The 26,679-nt window shown below is 53.7% G+C and overlaps 2 protein-coding genes across 2 annotated transcripts in view; one reads left to right on the plus strand and one right to left on the minus strand.

Annotated features, from left to right (window-relative positions):
• Nucleotides 1–964: 964 nt before the first annotated feature.
• On the minus strand, nucleotides 965–1,704 carry MRPL41 (mitochondrial ribosomal protein L41). Its single transcript, XM_003911001.4, has 2 exons — nucleotides 1,570–1,704; nucleotides 965–1,474 (listed from the first exon to the last, which is right to left on the minus strand). Exon 2 carries the CDS (start codon nucleotides 1,464–1,466, stop codon nucleotides 1,053–1,055), a length of 414 nt encoding a protein of 137 aa, XP_003911050.1. The 5' UTR covers nucleotides 1,467–1,474; nucleotides 1,570–1,704; the 3' UTR covers nucleotides 965–1,052.
• A 992-nt stretch (nucleotides 1,705–2,696) lies between these two features.
• PNPLA7 (patatin like phospholipase domain containing 7) overlaps nucleotides 2,697–26,679 on the plus strand; it is a 77,965-nt gene continuing 53,982 nt past the window's right edge. Inside the window, exons 1-9 of the mRNA XM_031654718.1 lie at nucleotides 2,697–3,012; nucleotides 5,253–5,327; nucleotides 5,505–5,592; nucleotides 5,982–6,061; nucleotides 7,923–8,008; nucleotides 8,159–8,296; nucleotides 8,916–9,075; nucleotides 10,990–11,070; nucleotides 25,845–25,973. Coding sequence (XP_031510578.1) covers nucleotides 2,983–3,012; nucleotides 5,253–5,327; nucleotides 5,505–5,592; nucleotides 5,982–6,061; nucleotides 7,923–8,008; nucleotides 8,159–8,296; nucleotides 8,916–9,075; nucleotides 10,990–11,070; nucleotides 25,845–25,973 — 867 coding nt within the window. The 5' untranslated portion in view covers nucleotides 2,697–2,982. The remainder of the gene's footprint in view (nucleotides 3,013–5,252; nucleotides 5,328–5,504; nucleotides 5,593–5,981; nucleotides 6,062–7,922; nucleotides 8,009–8,158; nucleotides 8,297–8,915; nucleotides 9,076–10,989; nucleotides 11,071–25,844; nucleotides 25,974–26,679) is intronic.

A 26,679-nucleotide genomic window follows, 5' to 3' on the forward strand; every position in this document is an offset into this window, starting at 1 on the left:
GATAAATAAAAGGGAGTGTGTGTTCCGAGTTGCCTTGGGGGTCACCAACTTGAAATATGTGAACTCTGTAGGGAACAGTCATCACTGCAGCATCCACAGGGGTTAGCTCCCAAATACTGGACAGATGGTGACTTTAGGTGTGTGAACAAACTGGGTGTGTTACATCCAACTCCTGCCATGAGGGCTCTTGTCTCTCTGGGAGGAACTGTGGTTGAAGTACAGGCCACAATTTGTCAAATCCTCAGCATTTACTAATGCCATATAGGTGACCACAAGCAAAAAACATGCAGTTTTATCCTTTCCTTTTTTTTGAGACGGAGTCTCGCTCTGTTGCCCAGGCTGGAGTGCAGTGGCACGATCTTGACTCACTGCAACTTCCGCCTCCTGGGTTCAAGCGATTCTCCTGCCTCAGCCTTCTGAGTAGCTGGGACTACAGGTGCATGCCACCAGGCCTGGCTAATTTTTGTATTTTTAGTAGAGACGGGGTTTCATCATGCTGGCCAGGCTGGTCTTGAACGCCTGACCTTGTGATCCTCCCGCCTCGGCCTCCCAACGTGCTGGGATTACAGGCGTGAGCCACCGCGCCTGGCCTTATCCCTTTCTTCTTTTCTGATGATACAACACAACATGCCAATATATGTCAGATTGCAACAAGAAATTTTCCTGGGCTGGGCGCAGTGGCTCACACCTGTAATCCCAGCATTTTGGGAGGCTGAGGCGGGCGGATCATTTGAGCCCACGAGTGCTCAGCCTGGGCAGCAGAGTGAGACCCTCATCTTTGTTCCCTGGGTAATTTGGGGGATGAACTGACCAGTGTTGTCATCCGGCACAATCTGCCTTGTAAATTCTTTCTCCAAAGAGGGTCACAGTGCGGAGTCTGCATGAGAACTCTGCTTAGGTGCCTGCACTGAAATCTGTCATGTTGCACACTTTGCCATGACCTGAGGCCAAAAAACAAACACCGTCGAGCTGGCAAAGGCCTTTAATAGAAACGAGATGAGGGCAGGCCGCCCCTCCCCGGGGATGCCTCCACCTCGCAGCCCCCCGCCCCGCTAGCGCAGGAAGTTCCTGGGGTACAGCTGGAAGAGCTTGCCCTCCTGTGTGGGCTCGAAGCCGTACTTTTCCAGGTTGTCGGGGTCGAAGGTACCGTCTTTGAAGTCCTGTACGATGAGAGGCGCCACAGCTTCGCTGAACAGCTGCGCGGCCGTCAGGGGCGTCTCCTCGCCCTCAGGGGCGCGGTAGTTCACGTAGGGCTTGAGCTTGAAGCCGGTCAGATCCGGGACGACGAACTCCGGGACCATCTCCTTGATCTGCACGAATCTCCCGCCCGAGGTGAGGAAGCCGATGCCCTTGGCGCCCCGGCCTTTGCGGCCCCTGAAGCTGCGCGGGCCCCGCTTGCTTGTCCACTGGCTCATCCGGTCCGCGCCCCGGACCAGGCAGCGCGCAGCTGCGGCCAGGACGCCCATGCCCCGCCCTGCGGGAGGAGACGGCGGGTAGTCGCGGCCCCGGGAACCCGGCCAGCCCCGCCCCTGGCCGCGCGCGGCGCCCGCTCCAATCCGACAGACTCACCTGGACCGGAGACTCAGCACCAGCTCCAAGTTGCCCCTCTACAGCTCCGGCGCCGACCCGACCTCGACCTCACTCGGCTTCCGACCGCCGCGTCGCAGCAAGAGCGGCTCCGATTGGCCGCGGCCGCTGCGTCCAATAACGGCCCCAGTCTGGGAGGGCGGCCTCGGCACGCCACCGGGCGCGGGTCGGGAAGCGGGCGCGCGGGTCGGGCGGGCGCGCGGGTCGGGCGGGCGCGGTCGGGGCGGGCGCGCGGGTCGGGCGGCGCGCGGTCAGCGGGGCGCGCGGATGAGTGGCCGCCCTCAGCGAGGTAGTCTGGCGTCCCCACTGCCCGCCACTGCCTGCCACTGCCTGCCTGTGTTCGTCCGCCTGGTGGCCGGCGGTGTCCCGGGAGCCCAGTCCCCCTGAGGCACTGAGGTGGCGTCGGGAGGTCGAGGAAGACGCGGGCGCTGGACTCGAGACGGACGCCGCGACCCGGCCTTTCTGACCCCTCCGCTGGGCGCCGCTCCTCTGAGCGGAGCCGGCAACCGCGCAGGGAAAGCCCGGGACCTGTAGCCGGGAGGGCCGGGTCTGTCTGGGTTCCCCGCAGGCCGGGCAGTGGTGTGGGAGGACTCGAGCCCCTCGCGGTCCCCAAATTAATAATCTTGGACCCAGCACGTCTGGCTTGTGCGCTGAGCCCTCCGGCCCGGTCACCCTCGCAGGCGGCCTCTCACCCCACGCGGAAGTCGCCCCCAGCGGCACCCCCAGCACACCCCGGATCCACCCCCTCCCCAGCTACACCCCCTTCCCCAGCGGCACCCCCACACCCCGATCCACGCCCCCCCAGCGTCACCCCTACAACCCGGATCCACGCGCTCACCACTGCACTCCCCTCCCCAGCTGCACCCCCCTCCCCAGCGGCATCCCCACACCCCAGATCCACCCCCTCCCCACCTGCACCCCCTCCCCAGCGGCACCCCCACACCCCGATCCACGCCCCCTGCGGCACGCCCACAACCCGGATCCACGCCCCGCCAGCGTCACCTCTCCTCCAACCGTGCTTTTCCGGAAGGCAGCGCTGCCCCCACCCACGCCGCGCTGGTCCTGGCTCCTCTTGACCTGCTTGAGCCGGGAAGCCCCTGGCCTCTTGGCTGCTGTTGTGGGTTCCAGGACAGCCACGTGAGGGCTGTTTACAGAGGGAAGGAAGTGGCTCCTAACAGACGACAGACGCTTCTCAAAAGACACCTGCTCTTCCTGTAGAACAGACTTTTTCAGCAGGATTTTCCTTTCAGTGAAACGTGATTTGACTTGAAAAGGAACCCAGGGAGAAGTCTGAGTCCACAGCTGTCCGGGTGTGAGCGTGAAAGCGGGTAGAGGTGTGCCCTTGTTTGCCTCAGGCTGTCTGATTTTCTCAGGCTGTTTTTTCTGTTTCTGTCCATGGAGGAAGAGAAAGATGACGGCCCAGAGGTATGTAACTCAGGGGGCCGGATCCCTGGACTTCCCAGTTGGGGGGCATTTCTGGACCCAGAGAAGGGTCCTCTTGGCGTCTGCTCTGCCGCGCTCTTTGGCCCCGTGGCTTCTTGGTGCCTGAGGACTATGGGAGTGGTGGTTCTGGCCCCTCTCTGCCGCCTGTCACAGCTGCCAGCGCGTGTTAGACGCGTGAGTTCACAGCGAGGACAGCCAGTGGTGCCCCATGGGCATTTTTTCACAGAGTTGGGGGGGTACAGCCAGCGGTGGCCCATGGGCATTGCCTGAGGCCTTGTCTTTTCTTCCCCTAAGGTCACAATTGCTACTTCCAGTTTTCCCTAAGGACTTTGCCTGATGATTTTGCTTAGAATCTTTTTCTTTCTTTTTTATTTTTTCCCCAAGATCTTAAGTCTTGCTCTGTCACACTGGTAGCCTGAGTGCACGGTGTGATCTTGGCTCACTGCGCCTCCGGCCCTGTCTGGCGGATTCTCCTGCTCCTTCAGCCTCCCCAGTAGCTGGGACTATGCTGGACCACCACAATCCAGCTAATTTTTGTATTCTTTAGTAGAGACCAGGAGCCTCACCATGCTACCAGGGCTGGTCTCGAACTCTTGACCTCGTGATCTGCCTGCCTAGGCCTCCCAAAGTGCTGGGATTACAGCTATGGGCCACTGTGCCGGGCCTTAGAATCTTTTTCTTAGTCAGACGTCTGTAGCCACATCACAAAGGCCTTTTTTCCTAAACCAGAAAACTGGACCCATTAAAGCAACAGTGAAAAGCTAGAAAAGGCTGAGCTGCTCCACTGCAGGAGAGCGTGTGACCAGGTCATGGGCCATTGCATGATAGGCCTTCCTTGGATAATCTGTCCCAGAAGCGGTTGCTGGGCTCAGAGGGACTCACTTCGCTTCCTTAAGTGAAGGACATGGTTGTAGGTGCTTGTGTGCACCCCACTGATTGAGAGTGAGCGTAGGTGTGCCCCTGTCCTGAAGCAGAAGCTCCCAGGGCTTGTATTTGCCTTCTGAACCAAGTTCAAAGGGCTCAGCTTTCTGGGCACATCCTCATTCAGTCTTGGTGCAGAATTGTGTCTTTGAAATGCGTCTGAGTGCTCTTCCAACTTCCCCTGGATTTCTTTTTCTTTTTTGAGACTGAGTCTCAGCTTCTGTCAGCTTCAGGCTGGAGTGCAAGTGGCACAGTGTTGGCTCACTGCAAGCTCCTCCGGCCTCCCCGGTTCACTATTCTCCTGCCTCAGCTCTCCCAATAGCTGGGACTACAGGTGCCCGGCCCACCACGCCTCGCTAATTTTTGAATTTTTTTAGTAGAGACGGGTTTCACCCATGTTAGCTGTATGGTCTTGATCTCCTGACCTTTGTGATCCGCCCCACCTCGCCTCCCAAAGTTGATTGCATGAGCCACTGGGCTGGGCCCCGGCCTCTTCCCTGGATTCTTTTTTCTGCTGGATGGGAGTCCTGCTTCTCTGTAGCAGGAGATGGGGGTGGGTGCTGCCTTAGGCCTCGGCTCTTGTGTGGAAACTTGCAGGCTGAACCAGTGGCCCCTGCCCTATCCAGTTCCTGGCTGCCTGGGAGGAAGATGTGATGCCGGCAGGAATGGAGAGGGCTGCCTTGTCTGGCTGGTGTCTTCTTGTTTTCTCTTTCACTTCTTGGGGAGCCACCATCGTCCTTCTGCTGTCGCTCACTCAGCATCCTGTCCTCACCCTCTCTTCCCTCCCTCCCGCGGACCTGGACTTCCCTGGACTTCTGAAGTCCGGCTGCTCCAGGAGATGGCAGCATACAGAGCCTTCTCGGCCTCCCTCTCGGCCGCCGCTGCCTCCTTGTCTGGCATGTGAACTGGTGTTAAATGTTCTCAGAATGCAGATGGCTCATAGGGGTTTCGAGCACTGCTCCTGCTGGGGCTGAGGGGACACTGAGAGGGGGCCTTGGCCTCCCCTGTCGCCGGGCCTGCTCCCTGAGACCTGCATCCCAGGGATCGTGTCGCCAGCATGCAGGTGTGTGAGTCACGGCCCTGCCCCGCTGTGTCCCAGTGACCGAGGAAGCCAGATTGCTCTCTGAATGCTTCATAGCGGGGGGCTCAGAGGACCCCGGCACCCGGGTGAGATCACTGCTTGCTGGGTCTCCGGGGCTGCTGACTTCTCTTCTAAGTCCCAGCTCTCACCTTGCTGCTCTGAGCAAGTCTGGGCTGGGAAGCCCATCCATGCTCGCCTGACCCCATGCTCTCTGCTACAGGCTGGCTTCTGCCTGGGCACCGCTCTGCACTCTTGGGGGCTGTGGTTCACGGAGGAAGGTTCACCGTCCACCATGGTAATCACCTCACGCTTCCCTGGGGCCAGACCTGATGGGCCGTGGCCTTTTTCACCTCTCCCTGCCCCCATCCCCTGGCTCATTCCTGCCAGCCTGTGGTTGGGGTGGGGGCAGGCTTAGGGCTAGGGTTAGTTTTGTGGCCTTGCTGATGGGCACCATGTCCCCACTCTTGGCCAGCTGACGGGGATTGCGGTTGGAGCCCTCCTGGCCCTGGCCTTGGCTGGTGTTCTCATTCTTTTCACGTTCAGAAGGCTTAGCCAATTTCGTGAGTATCTTGGTTCTGACTCTGGCCTGGGGGGTTGGGGGAAAGCGTGGGTGCCTTGGGATGTGTTTTGAGCCCCTGGGAGGGGTCCTCAAGTCCACGGTGGGTTTGGCTAGAATCCAGTGGCCCATCTGGGCTCAGGCTGAGCACGTCAGTTCCAGGAAGCCAAGTCTGTTCAGAGCCCTTCCTGTTCTCCTCTCCTGAGCAAGGCTTCAGTGGGAAGAAGAGAGAGCCCTTGTTGGAGTAAGCAGCCCAGCCACCAGGCCCCTCCCTCAGGCTGTCTGAGTATGGCCAGGTACTGGCGGGGACGAGAGTACTGACTGTGCACACCTGCATGTCCAGGACCAGGCCCAGCCACTGCTCCCCACCAGGCCGCGGCCTCATCCCTGCAGGACAAGCGCAGCCCACTCCTCAGTACCGGTTCCGAAAGAGAGACAAAGTGATGTTTTATGGCCGGAAGATCATGAGGAAGGTAGCTGGTGCTTGGGGCCCCAGGTTGAGTTGCACACGGCTTCCCGGAGCAGGCCCCTGCGGGAGGGACCCCTCCTGCTGTGGGCTCCCCCAGTCCGGGCAGTGCTTGGCGTGTGCTGCCGTGTCCCCGGCTTCCCAGCTCTGCCACCAGGCTCAGGGTTTGGGGAACGTTATAAATCGTGCCGAATGGTGTCTGCTTCCTCCAGCTGAATCCAGCGTGTTTTACCCAGAAATAAGCCCCCTCACCTCTTCTCAGGCCTTCCTCGCTCCCCTGGCCTGAAGGGCAGTCTGGAATGTTCAGGGTGGACAGTGGCCAGAGGGGAGAGAAGGTCCCGTCTGCCCCTAGAGTGGATGTTTATTTTAACAAGAAATGAGAGCAGAAAGCTGCTTTGTAAGAACATCGCTGGGGCCCGGTGGGTGCAGAAGGCCTCACGCTTCTGCCAGAGGTTTCTGACTCTGGTGCTGAGCTTGGAGGTCTCTGCCAGGCTTTAGGGTGCTAGACTGAGGACAGAGTCCATCCCCTGGGATTGGAGGGGCTAAGTTCCCTGGTTACCGGCATGTGTGATCTAAGCTAAAAGCTGCGTGGCTCACTTTGAGTGTCTGGGTGGTTCCGGAACCTAGACACAGATCCCTGGGCCGGGGCTCAGGAATGCGAGTTCAACAAGCCCCGATCTGGAGAATAAGCACCCTTGGTTTAACCCTTCCTGGGCTTTGGCTAGTTGGGTTGTCAGTGGCCTCCCCTGGCCGCCTCCTTGCACTCCTAAAGGGCCCAGGAAGTGCTCGACAGACCACCCAGAAGCTTCACAGAAACCACACAGACTGATCCCTTTAAAGCAATCTTTGTTACCTTTCTCTGGTTGTACAGCTAATTCATGTTCTTCTCACGAAAATTGAAACACTCCTCGGCCGGTGTAATTCTCACGCCTGTAATCCCAGCACGCTGGGAGGCTGAGGTGGGCCGACCATGGCAAGCGTCAGGAGTTTGGAGACCAGCCTGGCCAACATGGTGAAACCCCGCCTCTACTGAAAATACAAAATTAGCTACGCGGTGGTGGGCTTCATAATCCCAGCTACTCGGGAGGCTGAGGCAGGAGAAACGTTTGAATCCGGGAGGCAGAGGCTGTGGTGAATTGAGATGGTGCCACTGCACTGCAGCCTGGGCAACAAGAGCGAAACTGCCGCCAAAAAAAAAAAGAAAGAAAGAAAATTGAGAAACTCAAGAGGGGAGGGAGTGGGTGTCTGTGGCTCATCTGTTCTCATCAGCGTTAAGTACTGTGAAAGGGCAGATGAGTTAGGGCTGCTGTACGCTGGGTCTGAAACAGGCTTAGGCGGCCAGGACAGGGCGCGGGGCGATCTGTTGAGTGTCGACCATCATCCAGTGGCCCCACAGAGGACAGGGAAGCGGAGGGCCTGGGAGGAAAGCCGTGAGGCCAACAGCTCTGGACCGAAGGGCAGCAGGTGGTGCCTGAGGGGAGGGTGGCTCCACAGCATGCAGGGGTGGACTCAGGCTCTGCTGTTCTGGGCAATCAAGCAGGCACTGCCTGAGAAAAGGGAAGAAGACTGTTCCAGATATAATAGAAGGCAGTGGGGCCCCAGGTCGAGGGGGAAGTGATGGGGGAAGGTTTGTGGGGACAGTGGTGGTGATTTTAGTGGAATGGAAAAGAATGGATGGAAGGAATGGAAGGAAGCCCTGGAGTTTTGGAATGGATGACACAAAATGGGGAAATGGCACAGCCAGACTTGTGAGCTGAAGCTGGGCCGCGAGCTCAAGGCAGGTTCCTCGGTGACCGACCCCGTGATCTAAGAGCCTGGACTCCTCGCGCTTGCAGGGTCAGTGCCTGGTGTCTCCCTAGGCTCTGCAGGTGACCACGCTCCCCAACACCCCGAGGAACGCCAAGACTGCCCCGCAGCGGGCCAGGAAGAGTGAACGGTGCTGCCTGGCCAAGAGGTACTGAGTGTCCCTCAGACCACATCCTGCCTGGGGTGCCCCCCACGGTGCTGGCCTCCTCGACCCTGAGCTGCCTGGCGTGTCGGCCGCTGACGCTGTGGGTTTTGAACCTGCCTGGTCTGCTCAAGGCTACTGTGTCTCTGCCTGTAGGATTCTGCGTTTCAAGAAGGAATACCCGCCCTGCACCAGTGGAGCCCCACTTCTCCCTGCTGAGGCCGACCTCACGGAGTTTGACGTGAAGAATTCTCACCTACCATCGGAAGTTCTGTACATGCTGAAAAATGTTCGGTAAGGAAGAGCAGGGATGAGCCCCGAGGGGTTGCTGCAGCCTCGGCCCGGGCTTCACTGCACTCTGGCTCCAGCTGGCCGCCTGCCAGGGATGCTGGCAGCCCATCGTGGGGCTGCTGGTGTCTGTGCCCCGTGGCAGGGCCTCATGGTCTGCTGGCTCCTTCACCAGGTCTTTCTTGTTCTGTTGAACAATTTCCAGTATTTCATCTTCAGCAATGAACCCAGAGCAAGAGTGAGAACGGTGTGGTGGATCCAAAGTCTGGAGCCTGGGTTCTGCTCTGTGCTCCGGTCTTGCTGACTGGCCCCTGGACTGCACCCCTTCCACTCCCTGGCCCAGCTCACCATCCTGGAGGCCACCTTTGCCTTCCTCCCGTGTGCGTGTGGCTCAGGTTCACGGGTCAAGAAGTTCTCTGAGCTGATGGAAAACAGGCTCATGGGAATTTCAGAAGTTGACAGTTGTGTTCGGCAGTGATGCCGTGTGGTTTGTTGGTCAGCCGCGTGGACCCACAGCACAAGGCCTGGCACCAGTGGGGTCGGTGGCTGTGAGCTCTCGAGACTCTGGCGGAGACCATCCTCCTCCCCTGGAAGGCCGTCCCACAGCACCCTCTGGCTCTTGCAGGGTCCTGGGCCACTTCGAGAAGCCGCTGTTCCTGGAGCTTTGCAAACACATCGTCTTTGTGCAGCTGCAGAAGGGGGAGCACGTCTTCCGGCCCGGGGCACCAGACCCCAGCATCTGTGTGGTGCAGGACGGGCGGCTGGAGGTCTGCATCCAGGACGCTATGAGTCGCAGGGTGGCGGGGCACTCACCTCCACGTCTGTCATCTCAGGTTCTTAAACGTTTCCCACTGAAAAGTGAGGCAAAATTTTTATTTTAATTTCTTTGGGGGAAAACTCACCATTTTTATTTTTATTACATTTTATTTAATTTCTTGAGACAGGGTCTCACTCTGTCACCCAGGCTGGAGTGCAGTGGTGCACTCTAAGCTCACTGAGGCCTCGATTTCCTGGGCTCAAGCGATGCTCATGCCTCAGCCTCTCGAGCAGCTGGGATTACAGATGTGTGTCACCACGCCCACCTCACTTTTAAAATTTTTTTGTAGAGATGGAGTCTCCCACCACAAGTTCAGGCTGGTCAGGCACCCTGTGCTCAGATAACTCTCCCTTCTTGGCCTCTCAGAGCACTGGAATTGCAGGCATGAGGCCTGGGCCTGGCAGCTGTTTTAAATGTTTCTTCCAAGTCCTCGGAATACTCCCTTTGATTTTAGTACTAAGTCACTGTATTGATTTGCCATGATCAATTGAGACCTTGCTCTATTTTCAGGTTTCTAACAAAATTAAATTATTTTAATTGTAAGAAAATAATTAAGGCCAAGGTGGGAAGATCGCCTGAGCCCACAGGTTGGAGACCAGCTTGGACGACATAGTGAGACTCCATCTCTACAAAAAGTAAAAAATAATTATCCAGGCATGGTGGTAGCACCTGTGGTCCCAGCTACTTGGGGGCCGAGGTGGAGGATCACTTGAGTCTGGGAGGTCGAGGCTGCGGTGAGCTGTGTTCACGCCACTGCACCGCAGCCTGGGCGACAGAGCGAGACCCTGTCTCAAAAAAAAAAAAAAATTCAGGTATGAATCCATGTAGGACCTCAATACTTGTTTCCTGCCTCTGTTGAATTCTGCCCTTTGAATCGCTGCTCAGGGGTGGGAGCTGGGCCAGACCCTGCCGCAGCCTTCGGCGTGTGTGGCTCCCCCGCAGGGTGGCGTGGCTTTGTCTGTCCAGGCAGTTGCGACACCCAGACTCCTCATTGCTTGTTCCCATTGAAAGCACACACTTAGCAAACCCTGGGCTTTGTGTGATCATCGCCCTGACCTGCAGGGCTCCTGCCAACTGTGGTCCCGGCAGTGGGCACTGACCCCATGCCAGCTTTGGCACTGCCTGTTGGGGCTTCTAGACCAAAAGTGCTGCTGGGCAAAGTGTTTGGTTCTCAGGTTTGTCGCTTCGTCTGTAGCTGGACTTGATGGGTTGTTAGGAGGGAAAGGGGCTTGGTTCCCCCATCTGGGGAAGCGGGAGCCAGTAGCTTCTGAGGATGGGGCCGCCCAGCTGGTGAAGCAGAGGCTTTTGTTGCCGCTCGTGCGGGGCCTCCTCAAGGACCAGAACCCGTGTCCCTCTGGCCTTTGGACTAGATGGGAGGGGCTCATGGAGGGGACTGGGGCCAGATTTGGGCAACTTCATAAAGAATTTTCCTGGGTCAAGCTGAGATGAAGTGCCTACATTGTTAAATCACCAAAAGAATGTGGTTTCGTTTCTTTTTTTTTTTTACCTAATGGAAAATTATATCAAAGTTCTGGAATTTAGGCTGGTACTAACTGAATCGGTCCTCGGAGCCCTTATAGTTAGTTCAGCAAACAAACAGGCTCTGCGAGCTTTTGCCTCAGTCCACCCCAGAAGACGTAGTCGAGATGGAGGTGGGTTCCCTCCTTCGCCTTTCCTTTGCATGCTGCTTCCTGCATGTTGTACCCCTGAGGCCAGCGGGTCTGTCTCGTCCCCTGCCCTCCATCCGAGGCACTTGCTGCTGTCATGGCGCCTCAGAGGTGCAGGCCCGTGGCCCCACTGCGCTGGGCTGGGCTGAGCCTCCGCCAGGCCCCGCAGTCACGGCCCGGGACCTGACGGCGCCCACTCTGCTCTCCAATCGCAGGACGGCACCGAGGTGGTGGTGAAAGAGGTTCTGGCGGGAGACAGCGTCCACAGCCTGCTCAGCATCCTGGACATCATCACCGTGAGTGCCCCGCTGCCTGGCCCTCAGAGTGCCCCTGGGTCGGCCCTGGAGGCCTGGTTTTTCTGTCTTGCCTGGGCAGCCGGCAGTGGTTGAAGGCCAGTTCTCTACAGTGACGTGAGGGGAGCGGGGTTTGGTCCAGGAAGGAGGGAGGAAGGAGGAGGGAGCTTCATTCTGGCCACAGTGCATTGAAGAATAGCCGGGCATGTGGTTAAGAGTTTTGGTTGTCTCTTAAATGACTGTTTTTGAACTGGGCAATAAATGCATGTGGTTCAGCCTTCAAAAAGCACAAAGCGTCATACAGAGAAGGTGTTTTCTCCTCTCCTCAGGCCCAAGGCCCTCCCGGGGGACCTGCCGCCCCTGTTTCCTGCAGGTCCTGCTGGGCTCTTCCCTGCTGGCACCATCTTTCTATGACTCCCAGTCTTTTGCTTTTCGTTGTTGCAGTGAATGGTCTCCTGTGCCCATCGTTTGCGATACTGGAGCCTGGATATGGATAAATCCCAGGTGGACTTGTTGGGTCCCAGGGATGGCCACCTGCACTCTTGAAAAGTGCTGCCGGCCGGTGATGGTGGTGCCACGCCAGGTCCAGCACTTGGGAGGCCAGGGTGACCAACAGGTCAAGAGATTGAGACCAGCAAGGCCAACATGGTGAAACCCCATCTCTACTAAAAATATAAAAATTAACTGGGTATAGGGGCGGGCGCCAGTAATCCCAGCTACTCGGGAGGCTGAGGCAGGAGAATCACATGAACCCAGGAGGTAGAGGTTGCAGTGAGCCAAGATCAGGCCACTGCGCTCCAGTCTGAGCAACAAGAGTGAAACTCTGTCTCAAAACTAAATAAATAATAAATAACTAAATAAATAAAAATCATGTATCATGTTGTCTCATGATTTTTAACTTTTATTATGTAATGTCCAAAATGTGCAGTACCAGTAAAATTCATGTGCCCAGCATTCACTAGGATGATTATTTTTTCGGCAGGGTCTCGCTCTGTCGCATGATCTTTGCTCATTGCAACCTCATCAGGCTCGTTTATTTCACCTCAGCTTCCGCCAAGCAGTTGGACTGCAGGCGTGCACCACCACACCTGGCTAATCTTGTATGTTTTTGTAGAGATAGAGATGAGGTTTTGCCATGTTGGCCAGGCTGATCTTGAACTCCTGGGCTCAAGGGATCTGCCTACCTCAGCCTCCCAAAATGCTGGGATTACTGGCCTGAGCCATCACAAGTCATTAACTATAAGTTGGTTTTTGTTTGTTTGTTTTTGTTTTTTTTGAGAGGGAATCTCACTCTGTTGCTCAGGCTGGAGTGCAGTGTCACCATCTTGGCTCCCTGCAGCCACCACCTCCCAGGTTCAAGTGATTCTCCTGCCTCAGCCTCCTGAGTACCTGGAGCCATATGGAATGCCATCACACCTGGCTAATTTTGTATTTTAGTAGAGACGGGTTTCACTCATGTTGGCTCGGCTGGCTCCTAACCCCTCGACTCAAGTGATCCGCCCGCCTCAGCCTCCCAGAATGCTGGGATTCCAGGCCTGAGCCACCACGCCTGGCCCATTAACTGGAATTTAATGTCTGTTTAGTCTTTTTTTCTTTGAGTAAAACCTACATGCAGTGAAACAAATCTTTAGTGTCCATTATTGAATTTTATAATGTTCTATCAACTCAAAAAAAAGAGGTGTCTGATTTTAATCTTACTCTTTTGAGTTATACCTTTTGCATTCATTGTTAGCTGTGTATCGAGGTAACTTCTACCTCAGTTTCTCTGGCTTTCGTTAGAAGAGTTTTCCAGAGCTCATCAGAACCCTGGCTCGGATGCATTCAGGCAGAACCAACCGCTAGGTCCCCCAAAGGAAACCTCTACTGGAGCCTGGGCAAAGTCCTGATCTCATCCTGCCTGCTCAGAAAGGATGTAACAAGCTCCAGCCAGACATTGGGGTGTCCAGGATGCTCACTGTGCTCCCGAGCAGATGGGCACAGGCAGGCATTGAGCTGTTTGGGGCCTGGGGTGGAGGCATGGATGGGACCTCGCATCTCGCTCAGGCTCCCCTGGGACCTGTGTGTATCTTCGCGGAGACCTGGCTCAGTGTGGGCAGGGGAGCACGCCTAGAGGGAGAGGACACCCACTTCCTTGGAGCTGCCATTAGAAGGCCGGTGCTCATCTTCGAGGGAGTGCCCAACATGGTTTGGGCAGAGTAGTCCCACCACCAGACCCACCTCTGTGTGCCTCTTTGGAGCCTCTGGTTAGTGTGTCTCTGAGCTATGGTGGGCTTCTCAGGGACTCCTGGATGTGTAAGGGGCACCTGTGGGCCTGAGAAGAGCTGGGAAAGGACTAGAGAAGCGTTCGTCTATGTGGATGTAAACCTGTTCGGCACGGGGCATCAGTATGCCTCCTACCTTGGATGATTCGTTTCTCTTTAAGCAAAAAGTAGCTTCACTGGGGTAGAGGCTTTCTCCGTTATTTCTTGTTCTTTCTGATCTTGATCTTGTTGTGATATTCCAGTTGGGCCTCACTTATCACAGCACAGCGATGCCTGTGGCAGGAGAGGGAAGCTGTGTGCTTAGACAGTCTGCCTTCGCCACTGGCGGTCTGCCCTCGCCCGCATTGGTGTCACAGCCCCTCTCCCTTAGGGGCAGGAATGGGTCTTCCCTGAGTGTAGTAGGAGTAAAAAAATGTGGTGGGTGGTTGGTTGACGGAGCCACGCCTCGGGAACTTCCAGCATCTCTTTGAGAGGCCAAGGTCGGGAGGGAGGTTAGTTGTCAGAGATTAAGACCATCCTTGACAACATGGTGAACCTCGCCCCTACTAAAAATAAAATATTAAGATGGGAGGGAGCAAAGCAGTCCCGAAGCACGGGAGGCTGGGAGGCAGGAGAATCCCTTGAACCAGGGGAGTTGGAGGTGCAAGGTAGAGCTGGAGGTCGCCATTGCACTCCAGCCTGGTGACAGAGTGAGACTACGACTCCGTCTCCAAAAAAAAGAGTGATATCTGAGAGAGAGAATTCTGTATTGTGATCGGTCGATCATCTGGCGTGACATCGTTTTTGTCTCATCAAACTTTTGTGTTTGTCATTTTAACAAAATTTAAATTCTTGCAAAATAACACGGACAGATTCTAAAAACATACTTAAACTTTTATCAACAGTGGCCATCTGTCCCCGCACACTGAAAACGCTTCGGTTCCTTCTGAGCAGCTTTTCTTGCTATTTCCTAACCCATCCGTTCTAGACACGCTGACTTCCTGTCGAGATATCGGCTGCGCGATGCCTCTGCCTGTCTCCCAGCTGCGCCGCCTGCGGCAGCCGTTTCGACTTCATGGATGCTATTCACAGCTGAGCTGTGTAGTGTACTACAGTTACATTTCCTTTCTCGCCACTTTCTGTTTTCCTGGAGTGAACAGTTGTGTGATTTCTGGCTGCTTGGTGATTTTTCTGTGCACCCGTTACAGACTCACACCCTGAACCAGCGGCTCCATGAACGCTGCTTTGCTCTGGAAAAGCGCCTCCCGGGAGCCCCCATCCTCCTGCCCAGTCGGGATTCTCCCAGGCTCGCTGTCCAGCCGCTTTTATCCCAGGCCACCTTAATTCTTTCCTTCAAGACAGGGTTTTGCTGTTGCTTTTCTCGCCGCGTGTGTTTTGCGGAGCAAATCCTCTGTTCGCTTCCTGAAACAGGGTGCCAGGGAGGTGTATGTTTTGAAACCTTAGAAATCTAGAATTGTCTTTATTCTACACTGCCTTTGTCTTTTTGTTGTACTTTTTCTTTATTTTCTTTTTTTTGATAGAGTTCGCCTGTTGCCCAGGCTAGAGTGCAGTGGTCGATCTCAGCTCTCACTGCAAGCCCGCCTCCTGTTCCTGCCATTCTCCTGCCTCAGCCTCCTTAGTTAGACTACAGGCACTACTCAGCTTCAATTTTCTGTTTTTCAGTAGAGATGGGGTTTCACCGTTAGCCAGGATGGTCTCCCCGACCTCCTGACCTCGGGTGATCCCTCCTCGCCTCCCAAAGTGGTGGGATTACAGGCGTGAGCCACTGCACCTGGCCCTGTCGTTATACTTTCTAGAAGATTTTTCAACTTTTATTTTCCAAATCTTCCATTCAATTTTTAATTTCTGTCATATTTTTCTTATTTCAAGAGGTTTTTTCTGTGAATTTTTTTTTTTTTTTTTGAGACGGGTTCTTGCCTTGTCACCTGTGACTGGAGTGCAATGGCGGATCTCAGCTTACTGCACCCTCCTGCCTCGGGTTCAAACGCATTCTCCTGCCTCAGCCTCCCAAGTAGCTGGGATTACAGTACAAGCCACCACACCCAGCTAATTTTTGTATTTTTAGTAGGGATGGGGTTTCACCATTTGGCCAGGCTGGGACTTCAAACTCCTGACTCGCGGATCCACTCACCAGCCTCCCAAAGTGCTGGGATTACAGGCGTGAGCCACTGCGCCTGGCCCTGGAATGTCTTTGCAATTATCTTGTTCTTACTTCCTGGATAAAGTAAGATGGGTATTCTTTTGCTCCTGAGTTGTTTCTGACCTGAGTTTCTCTTCTCTGTTTATTTTGGTTTCTGTCTTTCCAATCAGGGACTCTTTCTGCTCTCCCAGCAGTCGCCATATGTGTGAGCAGTCCTTATTGCCCAGGTGCACCATAGCTGCATCACTCCTCTCAGAAATAACGTGGAGCCCAGGGGGCAACACAAAGCACACACTGTGTACTTTCACTCACCTGGGGCTCAGCCGCCGGCTGCACTGACACTTGAGGACAGAGGCTGGCCGGCCAGCTTTCTCCGTAAAAGGCCAGAGCATAAATATTTCAGCTTTATGGGCCACGGGGTCTCTCTTGCAGCTACTCAATGTGGCCATCTAGTGTTCCAAAAAAAACTTCCTTTACAAAACCCTGCGGCTGGGCTGGAGGGACTTGGCCCTGGTGTTTGGCCCTGCTGGGGTAAAAGGTCTCATTAGTGGTTGCCTGTTAGAGGTTTAGGCTGCGTATCAACTCAGGGAGGCGTAAGGTAATCTGGATTCCTGGAACGCTCTTCTTGGACTTCAGGAGCGCGGCTGCTAACTACAACAAAAAGAGCGCGGATCCACCTGAAAGCTGGGGCAAGTAGGCCACGTGTGCATGGGGTCGGGGTTCACTAATGGGGGACGCTCCCTGCAGGAGGACTGAGCAGGACACTGGCTTTTTCTTTTTGAGATGGAGTCTTCGCCTCGCCCAGGCGGGCGGCGCGGCTGGATCTCAGCTCACTGCAAGCTCCGCCTCCCCGGGTTCCCGCCATTCTCCTGCCTTAGCCTCCCGCTGGGACTACAGGCGCCCGCCACCGCCCGGCTAAGCTTTTTTGTATTTTTAGTAGAGACGGGTTTCACCGCGGTTCGCTCGATACTTTGATCAGCCAAACTTTGATCCCGCCTGCCTCTCACCTCCCAAAGTGTTTGGACAGAGGCTTGAGCCACCAGCTCGCCTGACACTGGCTCTTCCTTCCTGATTTGTGGCTCTTACAGGTCAGGGGTCTGTAGGTCTTTTTTTTTTTGAGACGGAGTCTCGGCTTCTGTCAGCCCAGGCTGGGAGTGCAGTGGCCGGATCTCAGCTCACTGTAAGCTCCACCTCCGGTTCACGCCATTCTCCTGCCTCAGCCTCCCTCGAGTAGCTGGGACTACAGGCGCCTCACCATCTCAGCTTCCAGCTAGTTTTTTGTATTTTTAGTAGACGGGGTTTCACCGTGTTCGCCAGGATGGTCTTGATCTCCTGACTGCGGATCCAATCTCGCCTCTCGGCCTCCCAAAGTGCTGGGATTACAGGCTTGAGCCACCGCGCCCGGCCTGTAGGTCTTTTTTTTAGGGCAGCTTCTCGGGAAGAAATCTGCCTATGTCTCGCTGTGGTGGCACGAGGCTGGGGGAGGAGTCTGGGAGGGAGGCTCCCGTCTGGAGTGGACACTGTTGGGCTGGAGCCTGGGGGTGTCCCTGCCCGAAGTGGACACTGTTGGGGAGGAGCCTGGGGGTGTCCCTGCCTGGAGTGGACACTGTTGCAGAGGAGTCTGGGAGTCCTCCCACCTGGAGTAGACACTGTTCTTGGGTTCGTAGCCACACCTGATGTCCTTGGGCTCCTACCTGCTCGCTTCACCTTCTCCAGAGAATCCTTGGTAGTCCGCTGGCCATGGGGAAAGGCCATTTCCAGTCTGTTGGGGTCAGGAAAGTAACTTGGGTTGGCCTACCCCTCTGCCCGTCTCCCCTGCGTGTTAGCCTGGTGCTGGCTCTGCAGTGAGGACCGATCCTCTCTCCCTGTCTGCCCTGCGTGTTAGCCTGGTGCTGGGTCTGCAGTGAGGACCGGTCCTCTCTCCCCATCTCCCCTGCGTGTTTGCCTGGTGCTGGCTCTGCAGTGAGGACCGGTCCTCTCTGTCTGGGTTCCGCACATCTAAGCCAAGTCTCAGCTTCCCTTAGAGGGTCCCCACCAGCCCTGACTCTGTCACTTGCTTTCATCAGCCACGAAAATTTCAGTGACATTTTTTATCTACTCTTAGCTTTTGTCTTTATCCTTGGAGGTTTGTATCTTTTTAAGAGAGCAGAGATAAGCATCTATATTCCACAACAGGACGAAGATAAGCGTTTACCTTCAACTTACCTTTCTTTTTTGGAGACAGAGTCTCACTCTGTCACCTAGGCTGGAGTGCAGTGGCGTGATCGTGGCTCACTGCAACCTCCATTTCCTGGGTCCAAAAGTGATTCTTGTGCTTCAGCCTCCCGAGTAGCTGGGACTACAGGTGTGCACCAGCACGCCCGTGTAATATTTGTATTTTTAGTAGAAACAGGTTTTCACCATGTTGGCCAGGCTGGTCTCGAACTCCTAACCTCCAGCAGTCTGCCCTCCTGGGCCTCCCAAAGTGCTGGGATTACGGGTGTGAACCACTGTGCCCGGCCCAACCCACCATTTTTAATGGGAGGTAGGCTTTATTATTTTAATTTTCACAAAGTTGTTACAAAATACTGCAGATACACAAAAAAGCGTGATGTTGCCAGGAATGGCGGTTGGACCTATAGTCCTGGCTGTTCGGGAGAGGAAAGAAGTTTGTTGAGCCTCGTAGTTCTCGGCCAGCCCAGACAACATAGCAGGACCCTGTCTCTAAAACAAGTAGGCATGACACTGCAAACAGGCATGTCAACTCGAACCCAGGTTATATAGTTTTAACCCTGGTTGGCTAGAACACAGGTTAGCTGCACACTGCCGGCTCTGTCCACGTTACCCACGTGTGTGCTCTCACTTCGCCCTCTCTTTTCTTCAGAGATAGCCACTTTTCTGAATTTTCTTTGGTACTTATACAATATGTAGTATAATTTTGCTTGACTCTAAATCTCATAAATGGCATCACACCACAATTCCTCGCCTTTCTTTTTTCTTTTTTTTTCTTGAGACGGAGTCTTGCTCTGTCGCCCAGGCTGGAGTGCAGTGGCCGGATCTCAGCTCACTGCAAGCTCCGCCTCCCGGGTTGAGGCCATTCTCCTGCCTCAGCCTCCCGAGTAGCTGGGACTACAGGTGCCGCCACCTTGCCCAGCTAGTTTTTTTGTATTTTTTAGTAGAGACAGGGTTTCACCGTGTTAGCCAGGATGGTCTCGATCTCCTGACCTCGTGATCCGCCCGTCTCGGCCTCCCAAAGTGCTGGGATTACAGGCTTGAGCCACCGCGCCCGGCCACCTCACCTTTCTTAATTTGAGCAGCATTGCGAACGTGAGATTCGTCTGCGTGAGTGGCTGTCGTGCTTATTCGGTTGTTGAAGCCACCGTTGATTTACCCGTGGCTGAGTGACAGCTGGGTTGGGTGTGACTGCTGGCTGCTACATACAGCACTGCTGAGATCTGAAGACGTGCAAGTGTGGGAGCCCTCGGGGACCCCTGCCTGCCAGGGGAGCTGCATGTCCACCTGGGCTTCCCAGCATCCAGCCTGTCCTGTGGTTTTCACAGCTTCCTGATTTTGGGTAAGGTGGTGAGGGCATGGTTTTTTGAAGTAAACAAGTGCATTTGAAATAGAACACACAAAAGCCATTTTTAGCAACAGCTGCTAAGTTGTTATGCCTTTCCCCCGCCTGCCCTCAAACACACGCACGTGCTCGTCTCCCTGATTCCAGCGTGGAGATGAGACTTGCCCAGCTGATGCGGTTGGTGGGGGTGTCTCTCCCTGAGTCTGGAGCGGGCCGTGATTTCAGTCGCTGGACCCCGGCTGTTAGGGTTGGCAGATGACGCCTCTCAACCATTCTGTGCTTGTGTTTATTGTGGTGTGGTGTAGCTCTCTTCGGGAGGAACTTTCTCTACATAAAGGTTTTGAAAGGAACGGAACAAAATGCCAAGTGGAAGAAAAATTGCTGAGTCTCAGAGCTCGATTAGCACGTGCCAAGAGCTGAGTATCTGGTGTGCTCGACGTGCGGGGCCCGCAGCAGGCGTGAGTGTTGGCCAGCTGTGCTTTGGAGCCCAGCGGCCTCCAAGTTCCTTGTTTGGGTTCTCGTTTATGTGGCCTCGTGCAGGAAGGTACATTAGAGTCCTGAACGGCAGCGGCCGTGAGCCTGGTCTACACAGGTGAGCAGCCGCTGTTTGATTTAGTATCTGTGGTGATGTGTTAAGCATCTTCATTCTGGCTCTCAAAGAAGGAAATGAAGGTTTTATTTTTAAATAAAATGGGAGAGTTCCAGTTCTGCTGTGGCAAGGTAGTGCCACACCAGTGTGTCCTGCTGATTAGTGAAAAACTCCGGACAAGATGCAGCAAACAGTCCTTGGAGGACTCGGAAAATAAAGCCAGGAGGTTGCGGATGGGAATCAAAGCGTGGAGCCGCCACGCACGAGGGTTCTGCTTCCTGCTTTTTCATTTTCTTCTGTTACTCACGGCCCTGCCTCGATGGTCACCCAGTTATGGAGCAAAACCCCTGATGAGAATCCTCCAAAAGCACCAGAAGGTCCCCAAGGGCCAGAGAGAGTGTGCGGATCTCAGGGAGGGGAGAGCCGGGGAAGCAGATGCACGGAGTTTGTCTGTGAACCTATACAAGGCTCAGGACAGACCCAGAGCAGCATAACAAAGACTTTGAAACTGCATTAAGATTCAAACTTCAAGGCCGGGCTCGGTGGCTCACGCCTGTAATCCCAGCACTTTGGGAGGCCGAGGCGGGCAGATCACAAGGTCAAGAGATCGAGACCATCCTGGCCAACATGGTTAAACCCCGTCTCTACTAAAGATACAAAAAATTAGCCGGGCATGGTGGCAGGCGCCTGTAGTCACATCTACTTGGGAGGCTGAAGCAGAAGAATCACTTGAACCCGGGAGGCGGAAGTTGCAGTGAGCCGAGATCATGCTGCTGCACTCCAGCCTGGGCAACAGAGCAAGACTCTATCTCAGGGGGAAAAAAAAATACTCAAACTTCAGGCTGGTGCGCTGGCTCACACCTGTAATCCCAGCACTTTGGGAGGCCGAGGCAGGTGGATCACATGAGGTCAGGAGATCTACACCAGCCTGGTCAACATGGTGAAACCCCGTCTCTACTAAAAATACAAAAATGTAGCCAAGTGTTGTGGTGAGTGCCTGTAATCCCAGCTACTCGGGAGGCCGAGGCAGGAGAATCACTTCAACCTGGGAGGTGGAGGTTGCAGTGAGCCGAGATGGCACCACTGCACTCCAGCCTGGGTGGCAGAGTGAAACTCCGTCTCAAAAAACAAAAGAAAGATTCGAACTTCAGCTCAAATCTCAGACTGACTCCTGAGTGGGGCATGTGCAGGGCAGAGCAAAGCATCAGAACCAAGGCTTTGAAAACAGAGATACTGGAATCCACCATCCACAGATACAGACTTGTGGTCTGAACCCAACCAGCTTAATCACCTGCTAAAACAAAGAAGGCAACATTCTCCGGAAAATTATATCCTAAATCCAGCCATTATAAATGATCACAATGGATACAACTGGTCTAAATACAACAACAAGGCAGATTGTCAGATTGGATGGAAAGTCCAAGACCCAACTCTATGGTGTCTGCCGGAAAAACCCACTTTAAATATCAATACCTAGATGGAAAACAAAAGGTTGCCTGGCGAAGTGACTCACACCTGTAATCCTAGCACTGTGGGAGGCTCGGGTGGGAGGATTGCTTGAGCACAGGAGTTCGAGACCAATCTGGGCAACACAGTGTCCCCGTCTCTACAGAAAATTTAAAATTAGGTTAGTGTGGTGCTGCACACCTGTGCTCCCGGCTACTCAGCAGGCTGAAGTGGGAGGACTGCTTGAGCCTGGGAAGTTGAGGCTGGAGTGAGCTGTGCGTGAGCTACTTTACTATAGCTCAGGTGACAGAGGAGCAAGACACGTCCTCAAAAAAAAAAAAAAAAAAAGGGCCGGGCATGGTGGCTCACGCCTGTAATCCCAGCACTTTGGGAGGTGGGCAGATCACGAGGTCAGGAGATCGAGACCATCCTGGCTAACACGGTGAAACCCCGTCTCTACTAAAAAATACAGTAATAGGTCCAGTCGGGCGCTGGGTGTGGCTCACGCCTGTAATCCCAGTACTGGCCGAGGCTACGGATCACAAGGTCAGAGATCGAGACCACGGTGAAACCCCGCCTCTACTAAAAATAAGCAAAAATTAGCCGGGCGCTGCTGTGGGCTTGTAGTCCCAGCTACCGGGAGGCTGAGGCAGGAGAACATGGAACTCCGGGAGTATGGAGCTTGCAGTGAGCTGAGATCCGCCACTGCACTCCAGCCTGGCGACAGAGCGAGACTGCACAAATAAAATAAAAAATAAAATAAAATAAAATAAAAAATAAAAAATAAAACTAGCCAGGCGCCGTGGCGTGGCCCCTCGTAGTCCCAGCTACTCGAGGCTGAGGCAGGAGAATGGCGGGAACCCGAGGCTGAGCTTGCAGTGAGCCAAAGACACCACTGCATTCCCAGCCTACAGAGCCGAGACCTGTCTCAAAAATAAAGGCTGGAAGAAGGTATACCATGAAAGCCCCAATTAAAAGAAAACTGGAGTGGCTGTATTAGTATCAGATAAAGTCGATGTCAGATGTGATGAAGGAATATTAGCAGGGATAAAAAGGGACAACAATGGGCCGGGCTGTGGCTCAAGCCTGTAATCCCAGCACTTTGGGAGGTCGAGGCATGGTGGATCACGAGGTCAGAGATCGAGACCTCATCCTGGCTAACATGGTGAAACTCGCCTCTACTAAAAAATACAGAAAAATAGCCGGGCGTGAGGGGTATGGCTTCGTAGTCCCAGCTACTTGGGAGGCTGAGGGAGAATGGTGAACCCAGGAGGCGGAGCTTGCAGCATTTGCAGATCACAAGCCACTGCACTCCAGCCTGGCGACACATGGTGACCGCCTCAAAAAAAAAAAAAAAAAAAAAAAAAAAAAGGGACAACACGGCCAGGCGTGGTGGCTCATGCCTTTAATCCCGGCACTTTGGGAGGCCGAGGCAGGTACATTACTTGAGGTCAGGAGTTCGAGACCAGCCTGGCCAACATGGTGAAAACCCATCTCTACTAAAAATACAAAAATGATCTGGAAATCACTTGAAGCCAGGAGGCAGAGGTTGCAGTGAGCCAAGACTGTGCCATGGCACTCTAGCCTGGGCAATGCTGGTATTAGAAGATAAAACAAATCTCAGATCAGTGACCCAAGCTTGTATCTTAAGAAGCTAGGACAAGAAAAACAAATGAAACCCAAAGCATGCAGATGGAAGAAACTCATAAAGAGTAAGAATCAATGAGACTGGAAATGGAAAAACAGGAGAGAAAATCCATGAAACCAAAAGCTGGCTCTTGGAAAATGTCAGTAAAATGAAAAATCCTGTAGCCAGACCAGTGTAGAAAAGAAGAGAAGACACAAACTACAAATATTAGACATGAAAGAGTGCACATGTCTACAGACCCTACAGACATAAAAGGACTAACAAGGAAATCTTCTGAACAACTTTATGCCCATGAAACCAACCACGCAGATTAAATTGACAAATTCCTTGAAAGACACAAACTACCAAAGTTCCCTCAGATGTAGATGATCTGAATAGCCGTATATCTACTAAAGAAATCCAATTAGTAGCTAAAATCCTTCCCACCTGGAAAACTCCGGATTTAGATGACTTCACTGGGGAATACTTCCCGAGATTTAGGACGTTAAGGATAAAATATGCTAATTTCACACAAACTTCTCCGGAAAAGTAGAAGAGGGACTATTTCCCAGTTTAGTTTTTGGGGCGAGCAAGACCCGAACACCTAATCAGACGAAGACGTTACAAGACAGGAAAATTTCACACCAGTCACTCATCATTGGAAACATACATATCCTCCATGAAATATTACAGATTTGAGTCCAGCAGGATATGGAAAAGGATAATACATCATGATTGGTGGGATTTATTCCAGGAATGCAAAGCTGTTTCAACAGTTGAAAATCAGTTGATGTACTTTTCCATATTGACAGACTAAAGAAGAAAAGCCATCTGATTATCTTAATAAATGCAGAAAAAGCATTTGACAAAATTCAGCATCTGTTCATGATAAAAACTCTCAGCAACCAGGAGAAGAGAACTTCCTAAATCAAATAAAGGACATCTGTACTAAAAAATGAAAGCAAACATCTTGCTTGTTGGCAAAAGACTGAATATTTTCCCTTGAAGATTGGGAACAAGCCAGAGAGTGTGTGTGTATGTGTGTGTGTGTCTTTTTGAGTCAGAGTCTCCTTTGCTTATCACACTGAAGCTACTGAGTGCGATGCGTGATCTCAATGCATACTAGCCTCTGCCCCCATTGCCCCAGTTCAAGCAATTATCCTGCCTCGGCCTCCCAAGTAGCTGGGATTACAGGCTCATATACCACCATGCAGGCTAATTTTTGGGGCAGTCTCGCTCTGTATACATGGGCTGGAGTGCGATGTCACTATCTCAGCTCACCTATCCACCTCTAGGTCCCATACATTCTCCTGCCTCAGCCTCCCGGTAGCTGGGACTACAGGCATCCGCCACCATTTCGGCTAATTTTTGTATTTTAGTAGTAGAGGCAGAGGTTTCATATTATGTGGGATGGTCTGCGATCTCTGACCTGCGTGATTCGCCCTCCTTGGCCTTCCAAAGTACTGGGATTACAGGCGTGAGCCACCGCGCCTGGCCAAGTGTGTGTTCTTACCAATCCTGTTCAGCATCGTGTTGGAGGTCCTCACCAGAGCAGGAGGAGAAGAGAAAGAAAGAAAAAGCATGCAGATGGGCAAAGAAAAAATAAAACAGTCTCGATTCACAAACATGATTATCTAGATTGGAAATCCCAACGAATCTGTAAGACAACTACTAGAACTTATGAATGAGTTTCTCAACATACAAAAATAAACTGTATTTCTCTATATTAGCAATGAACAATTGGAAATTGAAATTTAACAGATTTATTTTTGTTATTTATTTATTTATTTGTTTGTTTGTTTATTTTGAGACGAAGTCCTGCTCTGTTGCCCAGGCTGGAGTGCAGTGGCTGGATCTCAGCTCACTGCAAGCTCTGCCTCCTGGGTTTACGCCATTCTCCTGCCTCAGCCTCCCAAGTAGCTGGGACTACAGGCGCCGGTCACCTCGCCCAGCTAGTTTTTTGTATTTTTTAGTAGAGACGGGGTTTCACCGTGTCAGCCAGGATGGTCTCGATCTCCTGACCTCGTGATCCGCCCATCTCGGCCTCCCAAAGTGCTGGGATTATAGGCTTGAGCCACCGCGCCCGGCCACAGATTTATAATAGCATCCAAAACTGGGAACTTGGGAGTTCCCAGGCCACCCACACTTCTGACCAACTGGTTACAAGTTCAGGGAATCCTGTGACCCCCTCAGATTCAATATTCTAGAACAACTCACATTTGTACTACAAAGGATGAAAATTGGCCGGACGCGGTGGCTCACGCCTGTAATCCCAGTACTTTGGGAGGCCGAGGCGGGCAGATAACGAGGTCAGGAGATCGAGACCATCCTGGCTAACACGGTGAAACCCCGTCTCTACTAAAAATACAAAAAAATTAGCGGGGCGTGGTGGCAGGTGCCTGTAGTCCCAGCTACTCGGGAGGCTGAAGCAGGAGAATGGCGTGGAACCCGGGAGGCGGAGCTTGCAGTGAGCCAAGATTGTGCCACTGCACTCCAGAGCGAGACTCGGTTTAAAAAAAAAAAAGGATGAAAATCTGGATCAGTCAAAACAGTCAAAAGAAGAGACCCACAGAGTGAGGTCCAACCATGAGGCTCCCGCGTCCCTGAGCTGCGCCATCCTTCATGCGCCATCCTCTGTGTGTTGGCAAGCCACCCAGGTGCCGAGGCAACAGACCAAGGGCACAAGCTCTTCCAGTATAATAAACAAAATATATAGAGTAAGAGTAGTTATACTGGAGCCTCAGTGGCAGGTGGGAGTAGTTGGAGCTCCCCATAGTGCCCAGGTCTGGTGGGGTAGCTGCCTGTGGGCCTCCCCCTCACCCACATTCCGTTGTCAGCCAGTCCTTTGCCGTACATCTCTTGGACAGTCAAAAATGGCCCTGTGCCCCGGGCCGGTGGTCACCGCTGGGTTTGGGGCACGGTTCTCAGTGCTCTGTGTGGTGCTACGGGGCCACTCTGCACCCGGGACGGGGGTCACCGCTGGGTTTGTGCAGCTGGTGCCAAAAGCAGCACTTTGCACGGCCCAGCCTGGGAAGGAGAATGGAGCCGTGTGACTGGGCAGCAGGCAGGGCCTCCTCCAGGGCTTCCAGCAGCCTTCGCAGTCCGTGGGGGGCTCGGCCGCGCCCGCACAGCGGGGACTGATGGAGCTGTTGTTACAGGGCCACACTGCACCTTACAAAACGGTCTCCGCCCGCGCAGCCGTCCCGTCCACCATCCTCCGGCTTCCAGCTGCGGCTTTTCACGGAGTTTTTGAGAAATATCCAGAAACTCTGGTGAGGGTGGTGCAGGTGAGTCACTTTTTCAGACAACTCTTCTGGCAGCGGTGGGTCATCCTGGGGGGCACCTGGGCACCAGTTTGGGATTTGAGTGGGTTTATTGCCTATTTACTTTCTCAGTTCTAAGCTTTACAACCATGAAGGTGATTTCACAGGAATAGAGAAATTGACTTCATTGGCGGGACTTACCGCTGGTGATGTGGGATTCTGAGTGGGTTTGGGAAGAACTAAGGTTATATTTTAAAAATTTGTAGGCCAGGCGGCCGGGCGCAGTGGCTCAAGCCTGTAATCCCAGCACTTTGGGAGGCCGAGACGGGCGGATCACGAGGTCAGGAGATCGAGACCATCCTGGCTAACATGGTGAAACCCCCTCTCTACTAAAAAATACAAAAAAAAAAAAACTAGCCGGGCGAGGTGGCGGCCGCCTGTAGTCCCAGCTACTCGGGAGGCTGAGGCAGGAGAATGGCATAAACCCGGGAGGCGGAGGTTGCAGTTAGCTGAGATCCAGCCACTGCACTCCAGCCTGGGCGACAGAGCAAGACTCTGTCTCAAAACAAAAATCTGTAGGCCAGGCGGCCGGGTGCGGTGGCTCATGCCTGTAATCCCAGCACTTTGGGAGGCTGAGGTGGGCGGATCATGAGGTCAGGAGATCAAGACCATCCTGGCTAACACCGTGAAACCCCGTCTCTACTAAAAACACAAAAGATCAGCCAGGCGT

Source organism: Papio anubis, chromosome 13 (assembly GCF_008728515.1).
Source record: "Papio anubis isolate 15944 chromosome 13, Panubis1.0, whole genome shotgun sequence".
NCBI classification, from domain to species: domain Eukaryota; kingdom Metazoa; phylum Chordata; class Mammalia; order Primates; family Cercopithecidae; genus Papio; species Papio anubis.

Coding starts and splice junctions, on each gene's coding strand:
- MRPL41 (XM_003911001.4), bottom strand. CDS start 1,466: ATGGGCGTCCTGGCCGCAGCTGCGCGCTGCCTGGTCCGGGGCGCGGAC.